Source organism: Carassius auratus, chromosome 2 (assembly GCF_003368295.1).
Source record: "Carassius auratus strain Wakin chromosome 2, ASM336829v1, whole genome shotgun sequence".
Lineage (NCBI taxonomy): Eukaryota > Metazoa > Chordata > Actinopteri > Cypriniformes > Cyprinidae > Carassius > Carassius auratus.
In genome coordinates, this window is record NC_039244.1 from 16,297,988 (window position 1) to 16,315,876 (window position 17,889).

Here is a 17,889-nt window from a genome sequence, read left to right on the forward strand (position 1 = left end):
AATAAATGCTTATACTTAATAATAAAACACTAAGTACAGGTGACATCACAAAATATTGTGTTGCCAACAGGACTTGGAATTACAAAAACAACTGAACATAACAAAATATAAAACACGTGATAACGGACCTGACATGTATAAAATGTTAAATAAATAAAATAACAGCCTATTAACATAAACAATGTTGCTATGAGGATTCTTGTGCTCAAGCAGACAGTCGACCGTCGGCGAACATCAAAGATCTCCTCCCCTCCTTCACATTCATTCCCATGATGCAACACCAAACAAAGAGGGCAGAGAAAAGACAGTGCAGGCGACAAAACGGCAGCTAGCTAGAGAAAAGTTTTAAACGCCGAAAATAGGTACAATTCAAGACGTCCACAGCGTACGGTGTGACTTTATCGCAAAACGCGGTCATAAAGTGCCCATTATTCCTCGTTTCTGTGGAAATTGACTTCGTTTCTGCGGTGTTTTTGTAAGTGCAGGTATCAGCTAGCCATGAAGTAATAATGTCTCCTAATGCTCTCCGGACACTGATATGACAGCTGCCGTTAGCTGACAGTGTATTCAAGGCACGACAGGTAATGTATAGTTAATATTTGTTTGTAAATATTGATGTCTAGCGTAGTAGCGTTAGAAAGAAGTGATGTTTTACGTACAGGGCCTGTACAGGTTAGCCTGAGTGCTAACTGCTTTTAAAGCGTTGGTACGCTCATATGTATGAATTCAAGCAGTGTTTTGAACTTTGAACTTGTTTCCACAGTGGCAGATTCATATTGTATATCTGTTAATGTTTGTTGAATTCATAATGTACACTAGACATGTCGGACAACAATCAGGCATAAACATTTAACATACTGTAATATAATAATGCCATTATTTTGAAATACACAGCACGTGAATGTCAGCCTTAACCTACATTTGATTAGAAAAGTGGTTATTGGTACCATATGTTTATGTTAAATTTATGCAATATGTTTTTTAGCAAATAAGTTGCTTGTCTTATTCTGTGTGAGTCATTTGTGCATTTGTGTTATTTCCACAAAAAAAAACACCTATGGTTGTCTTTAGGACTTTGCCATGCCCTGAGGTGTTGCATGCTCCATCTAAGCTTCAGTATCTACATTTCAAATGACAATTAATCATTTCGAAGTGATAATACACTATAATTTGTTCACCATGGCTGATTTTTTTTTTTTTTAAGGGGCCCTATTATGCTTTTTTACAAAGTCTTGATTTTGTTTTGGGGGTGTACTACAACAGGCTCTCATGTAAATATTGCATCAAAATCACATCAGTTTGTGCGTGATTTAAACCTTGATGATTACTCTTAAGTTCATGTGCCTTGTCAGATCATTTGCCCAACTCTGACCTTTGTGTCTTGTTCAGCAAAATGAAAAAATATTTTTTTTTGAGTAATTTTCATTAATTTTGTTCATTTTATTAAATATAATTAAAATCTTGCATGTTATTTCCCTGATATCTACTAGTTCTTACACAAATGTTGATCACAATAAAATCTAATTCCAGGATAGAACATATAGAATTTTGCACAGCTGAACGAATCACTCCAAGAGACGACTCGTTCTTCGCGAGTTATATTACCGATTTGTTCAAAATGAACGAATTGTTCAAGAACGACCCATAATTCTTTAGTGAAGCTAAGCCAGGTCTCGTCCCATTAGTTGATATTTGTGATATCACAAATCCCAGAAAATATGCTTTGTAGTTCAAGTCACTTGTAGTTTTTGAAAAGTGGTCTCTGTTAAAAAATGATCTCCTTTTGAAGTTGACTGTGAGCTTTGTAGCTTTGCAGGTGTTTTTTTTATGCTCACACCACAACATTACAGACTAACTAAAGTTGAACTAAAGTTGAAAAAGCATAAAAGGACCCCTTTAAAAATATAGTAAAACAGCAATATTGTTAAAGTAAAAAGATATATATATATTTCATTCCTGTGATGGCAAAGCTGAATTTTCAGCAGCTAGTACTCCAGTCTTCAGTGTTATACAGAAATCAATCTTATATGCTGATTTTGTGATCAGGAAACAAATGTTATTATTATTATCGATGTTGAAAACAGTTGTGCTCTTCTTAATATTTTTATGTAAACTGTGATGCACTTATGATTCCTTTTTTAATAGAAGGTTCAAAAGAATACCATTTATTTGAAATATAAATATTGTGTAACATTAATAATGTCTTTACTTCCTTGCTGTTAATTTCTTTAAATAAAATAAAAAACCTTATTGCCCCCATACTTTTTGAATAGTAATGTTTGTAACTTAACAATTGGACATTAGTATAAAAGTATTTGTATAAAAGCCTCATCCGTTTTGGAAGGTGCACACGCAATCAGTAGAGTATCCCGACGCGGAGCCAGGCGGAAGTATAAATCCCACCTAGTAATCACTTTATTAGTACTTTGTCAAGAGTTGGTCTTAAAAGTGTGCTATTTTTCAGTCTCTAGCTTTTATGACAAATTGAGAATCTTCACAGAATATTTGAATTATTATATATTTTTTTTTAACTTTGTCACACCACTCGCGATGAGTTAGTCAAGGTGAAAAGGTGTATAAAATGGTGAAAAACTTCTTAAACATCTCAAGGAATTTTTTCTCATTGCGAAAGTTATGATTGTCATTTAATCCCGAATGTAATGTATTTATATAATGTTTTATTATATTAATGTCTTATTCTATTTTGTAGGTAAGGGAGTCGTGGGCCATATGTGATCAGCTATGTGTAAGTGTTCACAATCATCTCCCTCATCCCAAAAACCTCACGTGTAATCCCCCTCCAAATCATTAAGGGGGATCTTTGAGAATGAAGAAGATCAGTCTGAAAACAATTAAAAAGTCATTTAACATTAAAGGCAAAGAAGAGAATGAATTTGCCGTATCACAGCCAGACTTGGCGGCCAGTTTCTCTGCTGAAGACTCTCTGTTTGGAGGATGCTACAGCAAAGATCTCGTCAGTAGCGACCTGGATAATGAGGAAGAAAAAAGATCCAAAGTCAGATCTAAGAGTGAGGGTCTCATGGGCACCTTGAAAAGGAGACTATCAGCGAAACAAAAACCAAAGGTCAAGGGTGGTTCTCCATCTGTTTGCTCTATAGATGATGACACCTTTTCCTCCTCTTCGGCACCCATTACTCTAAGTGACTTAAAATCCCAGCATTCCTCCCGCTCAGCATCCATCCATAGTCATCATTACAGTCCCACGCCGTGGCCTCTCAGACCAGTGAACTCGGAGGAGACATGCGTCAAAATGGATGTTAAGGCATTAATGAACTCCTCAGATCCTAGTCCGGCTCTCAACAGTGTGCACCAAGACTTCCTAGACCTCCAGAGAGAGTTCAAAGAATCTAGCGATTCATTGAGAATCACCAGACGTGTGCCAGACCACCATTCTGGTGCTCACAATGCTGATTTGCACCTTGAAATGGATGAACACATGCCTGTAGTCATTGGTCTTGCAGCTCAGGATTATATTCAGTACACAATGCCTTTAGATGATGGACTCTTTCCTGACAATGAAGGTTCGCGCTCTTTTTGCTTAGACGGCACCACACCCATGGACGTCATTCCACAGTCAGAGGGATGCAGATCTCTTCATGCAGACGAGGAACCTATTGACCAAGACCTCCTGTCTCCAGACATCTTTATGGAGTCGTCATCGGTGAACCAGCTCTTTTTAAACACTGCAAATGTCTTGCTGCAGGGCTCAAGACTCGAAGCCCCACTTTCCCCCTTGCTACCTCCTTTGCCCAATAGTTATCTCCAGAGAAGCTTCTCTGGGTTTGGTGGTACACATGCTCATGTTGCAGAGAGCGTCATGCACCATCTCAACTTTGACCCCAACTCTGCTCCGGGGGTGCAGCGGGTCTATGATGCCGTGCAGAACAACGGACCCATGGTGGTTACTAGTCTCACGGCTGAACTGAAGAAACTAGCCAAGCAGGGTTGGTATTGGGGTCCCATTACAAGATGGGAGGCCGAAGAAAAGCTGACGAATCTTCCAGATGGTTCTTTTTTAGTTCGCGACAGCTCTGATGATCGATATCTTCTAAGTTTGAGCTTTCGCTCACAGGGTAAGACTCTGCACACTCGAATCGAGCATTCTAATGGCAGTTTCAGCTTCTACGAGCAACCAGACATTGAAGGCCACATATCAATTGTGGATCTCATTGATAATTCGGTCAAGGATTCAGAGAATGGAGCATTCTGCTATTCCAGATCTCGCTTACCGGGGTCCGTCACCTACCCCGTCAGACTGACCAATCCCGTTTCAAGGTTTATGCAAGTGCGCTCACTGCAGTACTTGTGCCGCTTTGTTATCCGCCAGTACACACGGATAGATCTGATCCAGAAATTGCCTTTACCAAACAAAATGAAAGATTACCTGCAGGAGAAGCACTACTGAAAGCAGTAAATCATGACTTGGTTGCTACTTGCACTTTTTGGATGACACAACGAAACCGGTTTCACAGACATTTCAAGAGTTTTGTTACCATTCGATTTAGCAATTTTTTGAAAGGAATGATGATGTTTGTTGGTCTGGTAGAGTAGATAGTTCAGTGGTTTGTGTAGAGACACAGTGCCAGAATGTCGTTAGAGCGTTTGGGTCTCAATGTTGGAGCATTTTTCGCATGTTCTCTTAGTACTGTAGCATTTCCTTTTTGTTGAAGTCAAAGACAGTCCAGAATTTTTCTTCATAATCCCACACTATGAAATATCAGCACACAACTCAGAGCTCCATCTTATTTTAGGGCATTTCGACGATCTTGGCAAGAATGCACAGAGGTATAGAAGCCTTAATAATGACTGCATGTTTGTGAATGCATAGATTACATTCCTTCTCATCCCCTTTTTTTGAGTGCATACCTTCTTTCCTTACCAGTCATTATGTCATCATCTTATTCAAAGGGAAAATATACTTTACGATATTCCAAATGATGTCCTCTCCCCATACACATGAATCTTACCCTTCTGTGGAGTTAATCTAATAAGCTATATTAGCTGCTCATATTTGTCAGACCGTATTCACATCCCCTTTTTTGTTTGCATTCTTTAGCACGTAATGCCAAGTTTAGGTGCCTCACTGAAACTCGTCTTTGCTGTACTTAATTGATTTTAGACTGTATGATTTGTTCTTTATAACGGTCATCTTTTAACTGGCATGCAGTTACATTATAAATGCATCTGGTCTTTTCGCCCCTGCATTGTTTAAGTGTTCATTAGTATTGTATAGCATTGTTTAAAAACTGAAAGGTTTCCTGTTATGAATGGTACAGTTTCAAATCATCTCTATTTGGGAACAGAATTTGCTTACTGATATGTTGTAACTTGAACTTGTTCTTCAGTTCAAAATAAACATTTTATATGCTTAATCTCTCTGTTCATTCTAATGTAAAATGTCAAATTTAAGATTCCATTTATGGTAGTGAATACCTTTTAACAGACACAGAGCTGGACAATGCTGGAATTGTTTATTATTTTTATTACAGATTTTAGCTCTATAAACAGATTTTGTTTATCTTACAACTTTGTCATTGTTGTTTTATTTTTATATGCATTGCTTAATGTTGTATTTGAGCTTTTACCTGGAGAGTTGCACCCTTTCATTAATGAGTTGCAAACATAGACTGTATAAAAACATGGACGTAGTGACCGTGTTGTCACCCGTAGGTTTCTGAAGAGCCTTTTTGAAGCCTCAAGAGGGCAGAGGTGGCCGTTGCCATCTTGGCAGCACGTCACTCCCGGATAATCCAAAAATGGTCGACGGTGGGCGACAGCAGCAGCAATCCACCAGTCACTCAAGTGGCCATCCCCTTAATTATGCAAAACTCTAAGGCTTAATATGATTGAAACAGATTAGTTTACCACTTTTTGTACCAGGTTGTAAACATGAGATTTGGCCTTTGCACTTAGTGGTTTTAGATTGATGATCAGTTGTGATGCTCCTTGTTTTTCAGCTGAGAACTTTCTTGATTGCTGGCTCGGTACAGCATTGCTGTTATTTTAATGTTTCTTTGCTTGAATTAATGGTTTTGGAAATAACAAGTGGGCAGAGTGTAGGCTTTAATATTGGTTGCCAAAGAGTCTTGGTGCCATTTGTGTGTTTTTTTCCCATTCAGCACACATGCACATTATTAAGACTGTATTAACCTTCTCATTTACACACACACATATATAATATTAAATATATATATATTACTAAGCAATTTGAGCCAGGATGATTACTTTTTTATATTTTGAAGTTTCATTTGTAACTGCTGAGTAAATAAAGGACACCACAGGGCCTACAACTCCCTTACAACAACTTTCTGGCTGAATTCATATGCTTTCTGCAAACACATCGTCACATTCCATCAAAAAGGACATGCTGAGCACTCTTATATCCAACATAAATTGCTTAAGCAGTTCTGTAAGACTCCAGAGATGTTTTTTTGTTGTTTTAAACCGTTCTATCTGGACAAATCATTCCATTTTCAGGCCAGTTCATAGTGTTAATAAAGTTTAATTTGATGCTGCTGTGGGACAATCAAAGTGTCTCTCCCTTACACAGGGTGTTTTGTGGAAAAGAAACATTTTGCTAATGCTCGATTTTCTTGTCTGAAACATGAAACTAAAATCATTTGAAACTTTTAGCTTTTTAATGCAATGATTGTATTTAGTATGTTTTGTTAGTATATCTCACTGCCATTTAAAATCATTAATAGATTGAAGGCCAATGGCTGCTGTGGTGGAGGTGAGCGCGTTTATCATGGGATGTAACATTTACATGATCTGGACTTGAGAAAGCATCATGATCTTCAGACAGCTGCCCCACGTATCAGTGCTAAATCTTAACCAGCATCCATTTTCCTTGCATTGTGCTTTAAGCCACCCATCTGACTTCCATTGTTAGTAAGCGTTCACTTAGAAAGCTGCAGAAGTATTATTGATTTAATTTCATCATATATTGGATATTATGTTGTCAGTGCATGATTTGTCAATCCCCTACATCGCTGTGACCCTTCTAATAATCCATTCTGTTAAGGCTCTGGAGGATGCTTTATTACAGGTGGTGAAGGATTTCTGGCTCTGTTTATTACTCCCTCCCTTCTGTTTTAATTGGTTTCTTTGGAATTTCACTTCAGACTCCACTGAGAGCTTTCTACACTCCACTTACCGGTGCAAATGCCTTTTATGTTTTAATCAAAATTACCTCTATGGATCTGTTTGTCCATTGTATCCGAGGTAATTGAGGAGTTTTGACAGAACATAGATTTCGTACGTTCACTTGAATTCAGGTCAGGTAATCTGAGAATCAACTATTACATTTAAATGGAGAAATGAAATAATTCTTAGGGATGTGACTCAAAATTCTAATATTTGATGTCATTTTAATGCATTGTAACTATTGCTTTAATTACCTTGAGCCTGTCAATCAGTACTGCTGCTGGATGTTTTTTATAGCCTACCATTCGCATTTCAACCTCTGACTCTGCTGTGCATGAAAAGCCCCTCAGGACTGCGGTTTCTGACATGCATCCACCAACGCTTAACATCCACCATTATGCTTTTCAAAGTCATTTAAATCTTTCATCTTGTTAAAACTTCCTTGGATTTCAAACATGCAATTCTCAGTTATTTAATTTCCTGATGTAAATAATAAAGTTTGTGTACACCTTTCTCATTACTCACAATTTCATCTTTTCCACAGTCTGTCTTGTTCGTTTCTTCTAATGGCAACTATTCCGCACATGATAAGACCAAATGCTGCTGCTTTTCACCATACTGATTTGCTCAGTATCAGGATACATTCTGCAAAAGTTACATCCTTGATTAAGTATTAAATTAGGATATTTCACAGAGGACCAAAATGTCATAGATGAAACAATCCAATCACATTCTTATAGCCTGAGGTGTCATTTCTGTCCTGGCTTGATGATGAAATGTTATCTGAGCTGGATGGGCTCCTATGAATGGCGTTTGACATTGAATAAATATTGTAAACTACCTGTTAAGTATTCAGTTGAAATTATGTAGCATTTTCAACATCAACCTTTGTTACAGCCCATTCAAGATGCTATATTTTCTCCTATATGGGGCATTCTACAAACTTCCAAAGTCAAATGTTAAAAATGTCTGTAACTTGTTGTATGTGTGCAAAATCATAATCCAAGGTACACATTTCTAGTAGTTGTGCAGTTAATTCTCATATTGTATTTTCAGAAAGTTTTGGAATATTTGTCCTCTCCCCAGATTTGCACTACCGAAGCATAGTTATAGTAATTGAATTAGATGGGTTATGTTGACCAATTAAGATTTTGCTTGTATCTACATTGTAATTTTTTTTTTCAGAGGTAAATCAGTAACAATTGAGATTTATTGTATTGTGAATCCAGTTTTTTCTTTGTAAATTTCAAAGTAAAGGATCGTTAGTTCGAATATATACAAAAATTACAAAATTTTAACTTGCATGCTTACTACTTAAACAAACTAAAATAAAAATGCATAGCTGTACTAAAAAAAGTGTTTTCTCTTTGTCACTACCGAAACAATGACATGTTTGGTTGTGACTGTTTTGGTAGTGACAATTTTAGATACTTTTGAACATATCTCAAAGATGTTAATCAGCACATGGTTAGCAATCACAGTTCTGAACAGTTGTACACACATATACATTAAATTATATGGAATAACTCCCCAAAAAGTGTGCTTAATTGCAGAGAAAAGGTGTTCGGTAGTGACATTCCTTAGTTACACGCAGATGGGTTCTATCTACTCACCCTGTAGTTATGAGAAAGTGTGACACATAAATATTTCCAGATCATAAATGTAGGGGTGTAGTTAACTTCATTCTCAGTTTCGGCAGTGACATGGAAAATGCGGGACACATTTTTAAAAATAAACATTTATAATTTACAAAGAAAAAAAAAAGAAAAAAAAAATAATATAATTATTATTATAATTATATATAATAAATATATATATAAAATTTTGAACTTCACTTTTTAAAAGAATCAGAAATATATTTTTAAAAACAATAATGAAAAAAATAAACATGTCAATATCATTTTCTTAAGTTGACATTAAGGGGCTTAGGGCTTGGGACAACCACCTGCCAATTGAGGTTACTCAATAAATCTTGATTTTATATATATTAAGCTTACTAATATTTAAAATATTATTGTGGGTTTCAACAGAGAATAGAAGGGTCTTAGTAAACATCAAAGATTTGAATACTCAAATGCTTTTTAAATGAGGTTTTTGGTTGTGGGATAGGAGTTTGGACCAATTCTGTAGAATGGCTCATAATGTTTAGATCATTAATACACTAGAACACTTGTCGAATGCTTAATTCTATTGGGTTGACTAACATTATAAGATGGTGAGCTATTTTTAATAAATGCATAGCTGTGAAGAAGTTCTGTCAACCTCATTACAGTTCCAATTCCAATTTATTTCAGTTATTTCAAAGTCCTTACAAGTTTTTATGAACCAAAACTCACAAAAATACTGACAAAACAAAGAAATATGAAAAGCTACACGTCATTTACTAGCAAGGCGGTAATTTGGCTATTTTTTAAACTACAATTTCTCTAGTCAAGATGCTGCTGCTGAACACTGTTGGGAGACGCCATTTATAGAACCCATTGAATTATTGAAAAATAATGCACACCCAAGGAGTAAAGGCCAATTCGTGGGTGTGCTTTATTTTTCAATAATTCAATGGCTTGTCATCAATTCTTACTTATTAGGCCCTTTGAGACTTTGAAGATAGTTCAGACTGCTGAATGTCTTTTCAGCATAATTTTGATGTGCCAATGCACTTCTGCACCTCTGATTCAAGTCTTTTTAAGTGCAAAATGAGCAAGAATGGAGTTGGAAATCACAACGGCATATGCAGCCTTACAATGGGTCTCTACTAGAGACCTGCAGAGTTGAGCTTTTTTGTCACATTGACGCCGTCTTTATCTGTGAGCCATGCCATCTGTCAGAAACCCCAGAAGACATCTTTCTGAGCACACCATGTGTCTCCACATAAAAGGGTGGCTTAAGCAAACAGTACTGCGCTGCACCATACCTCACTCACTTGAAGATTCAGTATTCTATGAGATTAACCTAAAGGCATTTATATATCCTAGACTTCACCTGTTGTTCTTGGTACTATAAATGTTAGCATAGCCAATATGACACTTTGAATCATTAGCATTAAATTAAGCATAAGATAAAATGTGAGAAGATCAGATGGGCTGTGAAGTTTTAGAAGTGGGTTTCCAGCTGTGTTGTGGTTCCAGGTGAGCTGTTTCAGTAACATGTTGGTGGGATAGCATGCAGTTGTGTCTCATGAGGATTCTTGCTTCAGTTTGATTGAATTTACTCAATACTCTGCTTTGATTGCTGTTAATTTACTTGAAATTTCTCTATCACTTTAAAAACTATGCCTGAACTGATTAAACGGAGATGCTGATTACAGGAAAATATAATACATGTTTGTCTTAATGCAAAATTACTCACAAATGAATCTGTCTCTCTACCTATAGCTCTATACTTTATATCTCTTACTAATTTTCATTTTGTTTAAAAAAAAAAAAAAAAGTTTAAAAACAACTGTTCCCAGTGTATCATATTAAGTCTATAGCAACACTCAATATTTTTGTTATATTATTTTCAAACTTCTGAAAGAGGTTTTGGTAGCTAGAGAATTTTCATAGTTCAAATCTTTGATTGTCTGCAACCCTACTCTGAAATCTTTGGTTGCTTTTGACATTGATAAAATAAGAATATGCACCATCCATAATGCACTAGATACAGTAAAATCTTCTTTGTGGCTGGTGCAGCAGGCCTTGCTTTTTACATTTCAACAATTGAGATGAGATCTCTCAATAAATACAATATAAATGTATAATCTCTCAGGAAAAACACTACTTTATAATAAATGTGAATTCATGTAGACACTTCGCGACAGATGTCAAAAATCACACTAAAATATTTTATTTTATTATGTTGGCTTGGCAACAAGCCAACATACTGTTATGCTATTTAAACTTCTTCTTTTTTTTCTTATTATTATTTTTCTGACAGAAATTCTGTACGCTACTCCTCCTAGGGCTTTAAAGCCACAAGCCCCAAACTCGGCAGACACCTGCGGGATAGAGCGGTGGTGTGTGCTATATCTTTTCAGAGTGATCAGACTTAAAGTTTTTTTTTTATTAATTTTTAAATGTCAAAATTCATTACCCATAGACTTACATTGTCTGAGAAAAATTGCGCCCCTACAGTTGCAATGACATTTAGGGGCGGAGTCGGGTTTCGTTTCACTTTTAAACTGGTTAAAAATACTGCTGCTCAGCCCAGGCTGTCTACACGGAGCCGAGAACTAGCGAATTCATTCTTATTTAAGACCTTTTAAAAACGCGATTACACGCAATCCACACGTTAGAACACACCAAGAGCTAAATTCAGATGTTTCTGAACTGTTTAAAGTAATAACATTATATATTCGCGGCAGCCAACTGCTCGCGAGCTGGCGATGTATTTCTCTGAACACTTGAAGTCCACAGAGAATTTACAGCCTTTCGCATTAAAACACTGCAGCGAAACGGCACAAAACAATTAGAATAATATATTATATGGTTTTAAAGTAGTTTTGGCCACTGCCACGCTGGTCTTAGCTGGTTTCTAACTGAATCATCATGCTGAACGTCACAGATGAGCTCGCGATGTATTTGTCTGAACACTTGAAGTACACATTTACAGCCTTTCACATTAAAACACTGCAGCGAAACGGCACAAAACAATTAGAAGAATATATTACACATATGAAAATGAGTGTTTATATGTGCTTGTGAGATTTCTCTGTCAGGCTTAACGTCGCAGCAATTGCTCAGCGTTGCATAACATGGTAAAGCAGGGAGCTACACTGAGACCAAAAGGGTCGCATGCATCACTGATTATTTTTGTACCTACTTATGTGTTATGCTATGATTTAATATGACCATTTATTAAAACAGAAATGTGTATTTTAAGAATACGTTTTATAACGTGCTCCGAGCATTCAACACATCAAGTTGGCTTCAGCCCCGCGCTGCGGGAAACTAAACTGAGCCGCTGATGGCGCGTGTGCACGAGAGAGAGCCGCGCGTATCGCGGACAGGGACAGCAACACTGAACAGAGCTGTCGTTCAGGACGTTCACTTCCTCCTGGACCTGAACGAACAAATTCAAATCGCAGTTTAAATAAACAGAAAAAAGAGCGAAAAGCAAAAGAGCTCAATTCAGCAGCGCGGTGTTGTTCAGGGAGCAAGCAGAGACGCGTCTCAAAGTCTTCTTGCTTTTGTACCGACAACAAATACATACAAAATATGTCGAAATACCCGTGTTGGAAAGTGTGTTCGAATAAGTATGTGGTTATGTCTTAAGTGAAAGTAAAGATTTGCACAAAAAAAAATCGGATGTGTATCATCATAATGGATGCATTTGTCTCTTAAAGGGACCGCGCCTAATTTACTAGCTCTGCTGTCAGAGTCTTTAATGTATGAAAATGAAAGTAAATCACTCACTGCTCTTGACTGAATTACCTTGTAGTACAAGAATTTATCCAAAGTCAATCCAAAAATAAGATAGAATTGTTTTACTAGTGGGTGCAGGCCACTAGTTCATTTATGTAAGTGAGTATGGCAAAATAGTGATCTGTGAAATATTATACCCACTAATTCTTCATACAGTAGGCTACCAGTGAAATTGATTTAAAAAAATAATAATTAAGGACCTGCCCATGTTTTGCTTAAGTGTTTCTTTCTTTAATTGTTAATGCAACCTTTTCACACCACAGACTGAACCAAATTAAGCATTTCTTGCTTGGTAACTGTTCAACAAAGTATTGATAGTTGTGTAAATATTGTCATACTGACAGTCTGAAGTTTTGGTTGATTCCATTACATATCTTTTTATCAAAGTTATCCGAAATTATCAAGATGAATTTGTTCTGAGTTATTGTCATATATTATTACCAGTTTCTAAACTACAGCAAATAAACTGTGATTATGTGAGAAATGTTGAAGGTGTCTGAATACATTTTGGTTTGATTGTGTATTTTATCTTACAGTGAAGACTATGCAGTGCTATTTTACATTAACAAAAACAAACTTAAAAAAAGTAAACATTATGTAAATAGCACAAATAAATAAATAGAATGAACATACAGTACAAATTAAACAATTTTAAACAGTGTGTAACTGCATCATCTATACAAACCATTGTGCTTGGACCCCTTATGATCTCCTTGATTTAAAATGCATTGTTTCAGTAATCTTGTGTGTCGTTGCCCACAACGCAACGGTGGCAGGATTGTGAAATACATACACGAGAAAAATAGGCATGACTTATTTCACATCCAGCTAGACAACCCTGTCATAGCTGTTATCATAGCCCAGGCTTTTTATTAAAAAAAGAAAACAGCAAGGGAGCATGGAAAAAGACTGTTGCAGGTGTATTTTTTTATGGCATTATTATGTGTATTAATTTTGCAGCGGGGCAACTCAATGTTGGGCACACAAGTACTTTGGCTCTTTTGCTCCATGGCCAAGATGGCCAAGCCAACATCAAAGTTAGTTCACTAACTTTTAATTCTAGTTTTAAGTTGTTATAGCACAATACCAAGGTCATGGGTTTTGATTTCCTTATGAAAAAAAAAAAATAACCTGAGTGCAAAGCAATCCTTTTTAATAAAAGCGACTGTTTTACTTTTAAGTTTAATAAAGTGGTATTTAGAAGTGATAATAAAGTGGCTGTAATATTAGAGTGATTAAATGAGGTAGTCTGAATTGATCAATCATGACAAAGTTGTGAAGGCATCCTTTTTTAAAAAAAGACATTAATTTGGCGCTACCACATTTGAAGGTGTTTGAGATTCACACTTAGGCAAGAATAAATGTGTGGTCTCATTAATTTAGTGTATCCCCTGCTGAGTTTCATCCATAGGAGATCTTTCATTTGCCTTAAGACAGAATCCAGCAGAGGGTATCGTAAATTAAGGGACATCTAAAACACTTCAAAACACTATTAAATACTTACTTGCAATTTAGCTTTTATTTAACAATATAGCACAACAAAATGGATTAGACATAGACATGTATCATAGCTGCACAGTATTGTCAATAGTTTCTTTATTTTGGTATTAGAATGAAATCACAATAAGCAATAATTAAAAGCACTTAATATTTAATGAATTAACATTTTTTAGTAAAAAAAAAATTTCTACACCAATTTATTTCAGGGTAGAAATGAACAAAAACCAAAAATAATAAATTCTGTTAAAGTCAGCCTATACCTAATTTAGTTCATGTTGATGTATAAGGTTAAGAATAATGTACAATCAGTATGTTATCTCGGTTATAAAACTACTTACCAAATAACAATACATGGACATAAAATATTGATTTGAGTTTACATTTGTATCATTTTACCTCAATATCATTAGACCTACACTATATCATAAAATTACAATATTTGTAACACTGCAATAGTAAAACACTACCATGAACAAACATTGCAACAATACTAAACAAAAATCAAATTAACAATAGAGTTCTCTGAAGAACAAACTTTACTTAAACTTCACTCAACAACTGAGATGCACGAATGCAGCTGCGTTCGTATAAAATGGATCGTGAGTCCGCTGTATGATACGAGTTTCTGTTACCCGGATGACAGGAAATACCACTGTCCACTGAATGACGTGATGACCAATCAGAGTATTCCATTCCAATTAATAATAATGTAAATGTAATGAATCCTAATGTTACCATTAATGTGAAAACCAATCTGCTAAACTGAAAGTATGAGATTATCCAAGCATCGTCAGCACACCATGTGCACATCAGTGTGACAATAACTAGAAGTGAGGAGCGCGCTCTTCGTTCAGGCTTACTGACTTAATGAGAAGTAAGTAAAGGGTAAATAACAGGAACCAACAGATGCTCTTATTTATTATTTACATACAGCCACTGACATCCTTTAGAGACAGCTATTCATAACAGTTGGCAACAAGGTCTAAAGCTTACAAGACAATCCGGAGGCTCTAGGAACGGAGCACAATGGCACAAACTGCTCTCTGGTGCAGTCAGTTGTTAGGTTATTAAAGATTCCCTGACCTGAAGCATTTGACAAAATAAATACGTTTCTGAAGCAATATTTGCTTTAGGGTATTTGAATACCTGACACTGTGCCCTAGACAAGACTTGTTTGTATCGTAGTGTTCAAAGCTGGCTTGCTCCTCTGAGGACTATTTGAACAGCAACAACAACAAAAAATCTAATATTACAACTGATTGTTGGACATTACTGTGCTAGCAAATTTATGAACAACTTTATCAACAGATTGCACATAAATTTTATGATGGGCTACAGTCTGAAAATCACAGCAGATGGGGTACGAAAAACTGCTTTAGATGCCGAAAATGCTGTAATGTCAAAACACTCTGGCCAAGTTTGACAGAATAAACCATTGTCTGTGATGGAGCCAGCATGCAAAGTCAACTATTGCATTCAAACAATCTGTTCAGAGACCATAAAGTGAGAAACTATTTGGGGATGGAGCAAAGGGACAAAGGATACACACTGATATTTCCATACAGTGTATTTTACCTAAAAAACATTTAAAATTAAGGGTCCTGAGGAATTAAAAGTTTATAGTTAAAACTTTCAGGTAATACTGGCTCAGTCTGGTCTACACTTATGCTTTCAACAAATCTACCCTTAAAACCGACACCACCTATATTTATTATTATTATTCATACATTAAATGTAAATTATATATACATTATTTTATTAAGATATAAAAAATATATTGAATGTTCTTTATTTAAAATTCAATAATTTGTATAAATATAAATATAAAATATACATTGTTTCTATTATATAGAGTATATACAATTATTAATGAAAAAATATAAATTACTGAAACATCAATTTGAAGATAATTAGTTATTTACATTTGTATTGTGCGGTTGTTTACAAATGCAGTTCCCTCTCTCTTTCTCTGTTATTTTTATAAATAATAAACAAACCAAAAATATACTGTAAATATAAAAATTTATAATATGAACAATATATGTAAAATACATTCTTTTTTTCAAATGCCATATGATATTTAATTATTTACACATGCACAATTTGTTTATATAGAAATGTATATATACTTTAACATTTTATAGTAATATTATTTAAAAATACATTAACGTTTAAATAAATTAATGATTATTCACCCCAATATAAGTATTAGTCCAAAGCATATTCTGTAAAAACAAAGGTTAAATGAGAAAGATCAGTCCTGTAGCTTATTCAGTGAGCTGGTATTCTGTTGTAATGAAGGCTGTAATGAAGATTGATGCTAGTGTTCCAGGTGTCAGAGAGGCACAGAGGAACCTGGCAACTAATTATGTTTTAATTACAATAACTGTAAGCATCATGCCATCAGCACATTATCTGTCTTGTATAAGCATTTTTACATTTTCATTTTCTCACCATCTTTACAGTAAAATCATATGGATTAGATAGATTCTCATGCTAATTTGTTTAGTCTAATATCTCGCTTAAGCTGTGTGGCCCAACATAAGAGGCAGCAGGCTGAGAGTTGATAACCTGATGTATCTAAATGCCCAGTAGAGATTGCCGTGGGTTCTTCTGGAGACGTTTCTGTTCCTCTTGCTTATTAAGGGCAGCTTGGTGTGAGTCTGCAGCACTTGGGCTGATTACAGAGCCAGAGTATGCCATGTGTCACTGGGTCACAGATTGGACTGGTGCTTTACCACTCGGGCTCTCCCAGCATGCATCCTACAAGGGGTACGGACATCAAAAGGCCCCGTGTTGCACTCATGCTGGAGAGATGAGGAGGCTGTGCCTTTACCATCTGAACCGGGACACACGTTACAGCCCAAAGATAGGTACAGCGACAAGAAATCTGCTCCTGTTGATGGCAAAGGATGAGACAAAAAGAGAGCTGGGAAACTCACTTGCATTTGCTTAGTAGGTAGTTTACAAAACCAAAAAAAATAAGTAAAACAAATAATTAGAATGGAGTTGGACAGGATCGTGATGGATCAGCAGTCTACAGCTGTTTTTCTAACCAGGCCAAATGCTTAAAAATCATTCCAGGATGTACTTTAGGGAAATGGATGATAGAAGCCCAGAGCTGTCATCTAGACGAAGGGTGTCTGCTTTGAATAAACTAAAACAGGTTTGATTTACTGAACATTTTAAAATCACAGCATAATTCCCTTTCTTACATTAGTTTCACTGCTTAGCTCTAGTTCATAATCACTCATTTATATTTAGTATGATAATGACAACATAAACAAAAGTAGACTGACCTTGCCTCACTTTTGCATATGAAGGAGATATAAAAGACTGCCAGTAGGCAGATTCATTATAAGCCAGTTCAATTCACCAGCACACAATAGTACAAGCCACGAATAAAGCACAAACACCGTCTAAGAAATCATAACACTTCATCTTCAGCACAGTAATTACAATAATTAAATCATGAGTGTTGGGGGTGAGACCTCATAGAAGGACATTTATACACATGAGCAGGATAAATGTTGCTAGTGATGAAAGTGTGTTTAGCACTTGCCTTTATATTTATATTAAAACTAAGAGTTTGAAATACTTAAGCAACAACATTTATGTTCTTAAAGGACAAATGAAAGAATTATGCATAAAAAAAGTTTTCTGCGTTACCCAAAATCAAAGTCATATTTAGTGACCTAGCAGTGACATGTGCAGTTGAGTCATGTTTTCATTCTTAATCATCTTTATGAAAAAGAAAGGTCAGTTAAAGGCATCAGACAGCTTTTGGCCTTTGGGCAATTTTTACTTCCAAGCCAAATCAAAT

At 35.8% G+C, this 17,889-nt stretch overlaps 1 protein-coding gene across 1 annotated transcript; it reads left to right on the forward strand.

Annotated features, from left to right (window-relative positions):
• Positions 1-247: 247 nt before the first annotated feature.
• LOC113117820 (suppressor of cytokine signaling 6-like) lies at positions 248-6,469 on the forward strand. Its single transcript, XM_026286753.1, has 2 exons — positions 248-581; positions 2,711-6,469. Exon 2 carries the CDS (start codon positions 2,828-2,830, stop codon positions 4,424-4,426), a length of 1,599 nt encoding a protein of 532 aa, XP_026142538.1. The 5' UTR covers positions 248-581; positions 2,711-2,827; the 3' UTR covers positions 4,427-6,469.
• The last annotated feature ends 11,420 nt before the right edge of the window (positions 6,470-17,889 follow it).

What these genes read in the sequence shown, in the direction of transcription:
- LOC113117820 (XM_026286753.1), top strand. Translation starts at nt 2,828, where the DNA reads ATGAAGAAGATCAGTCTGAAAACAATTAAAAAGTCATTTAACATTAAA.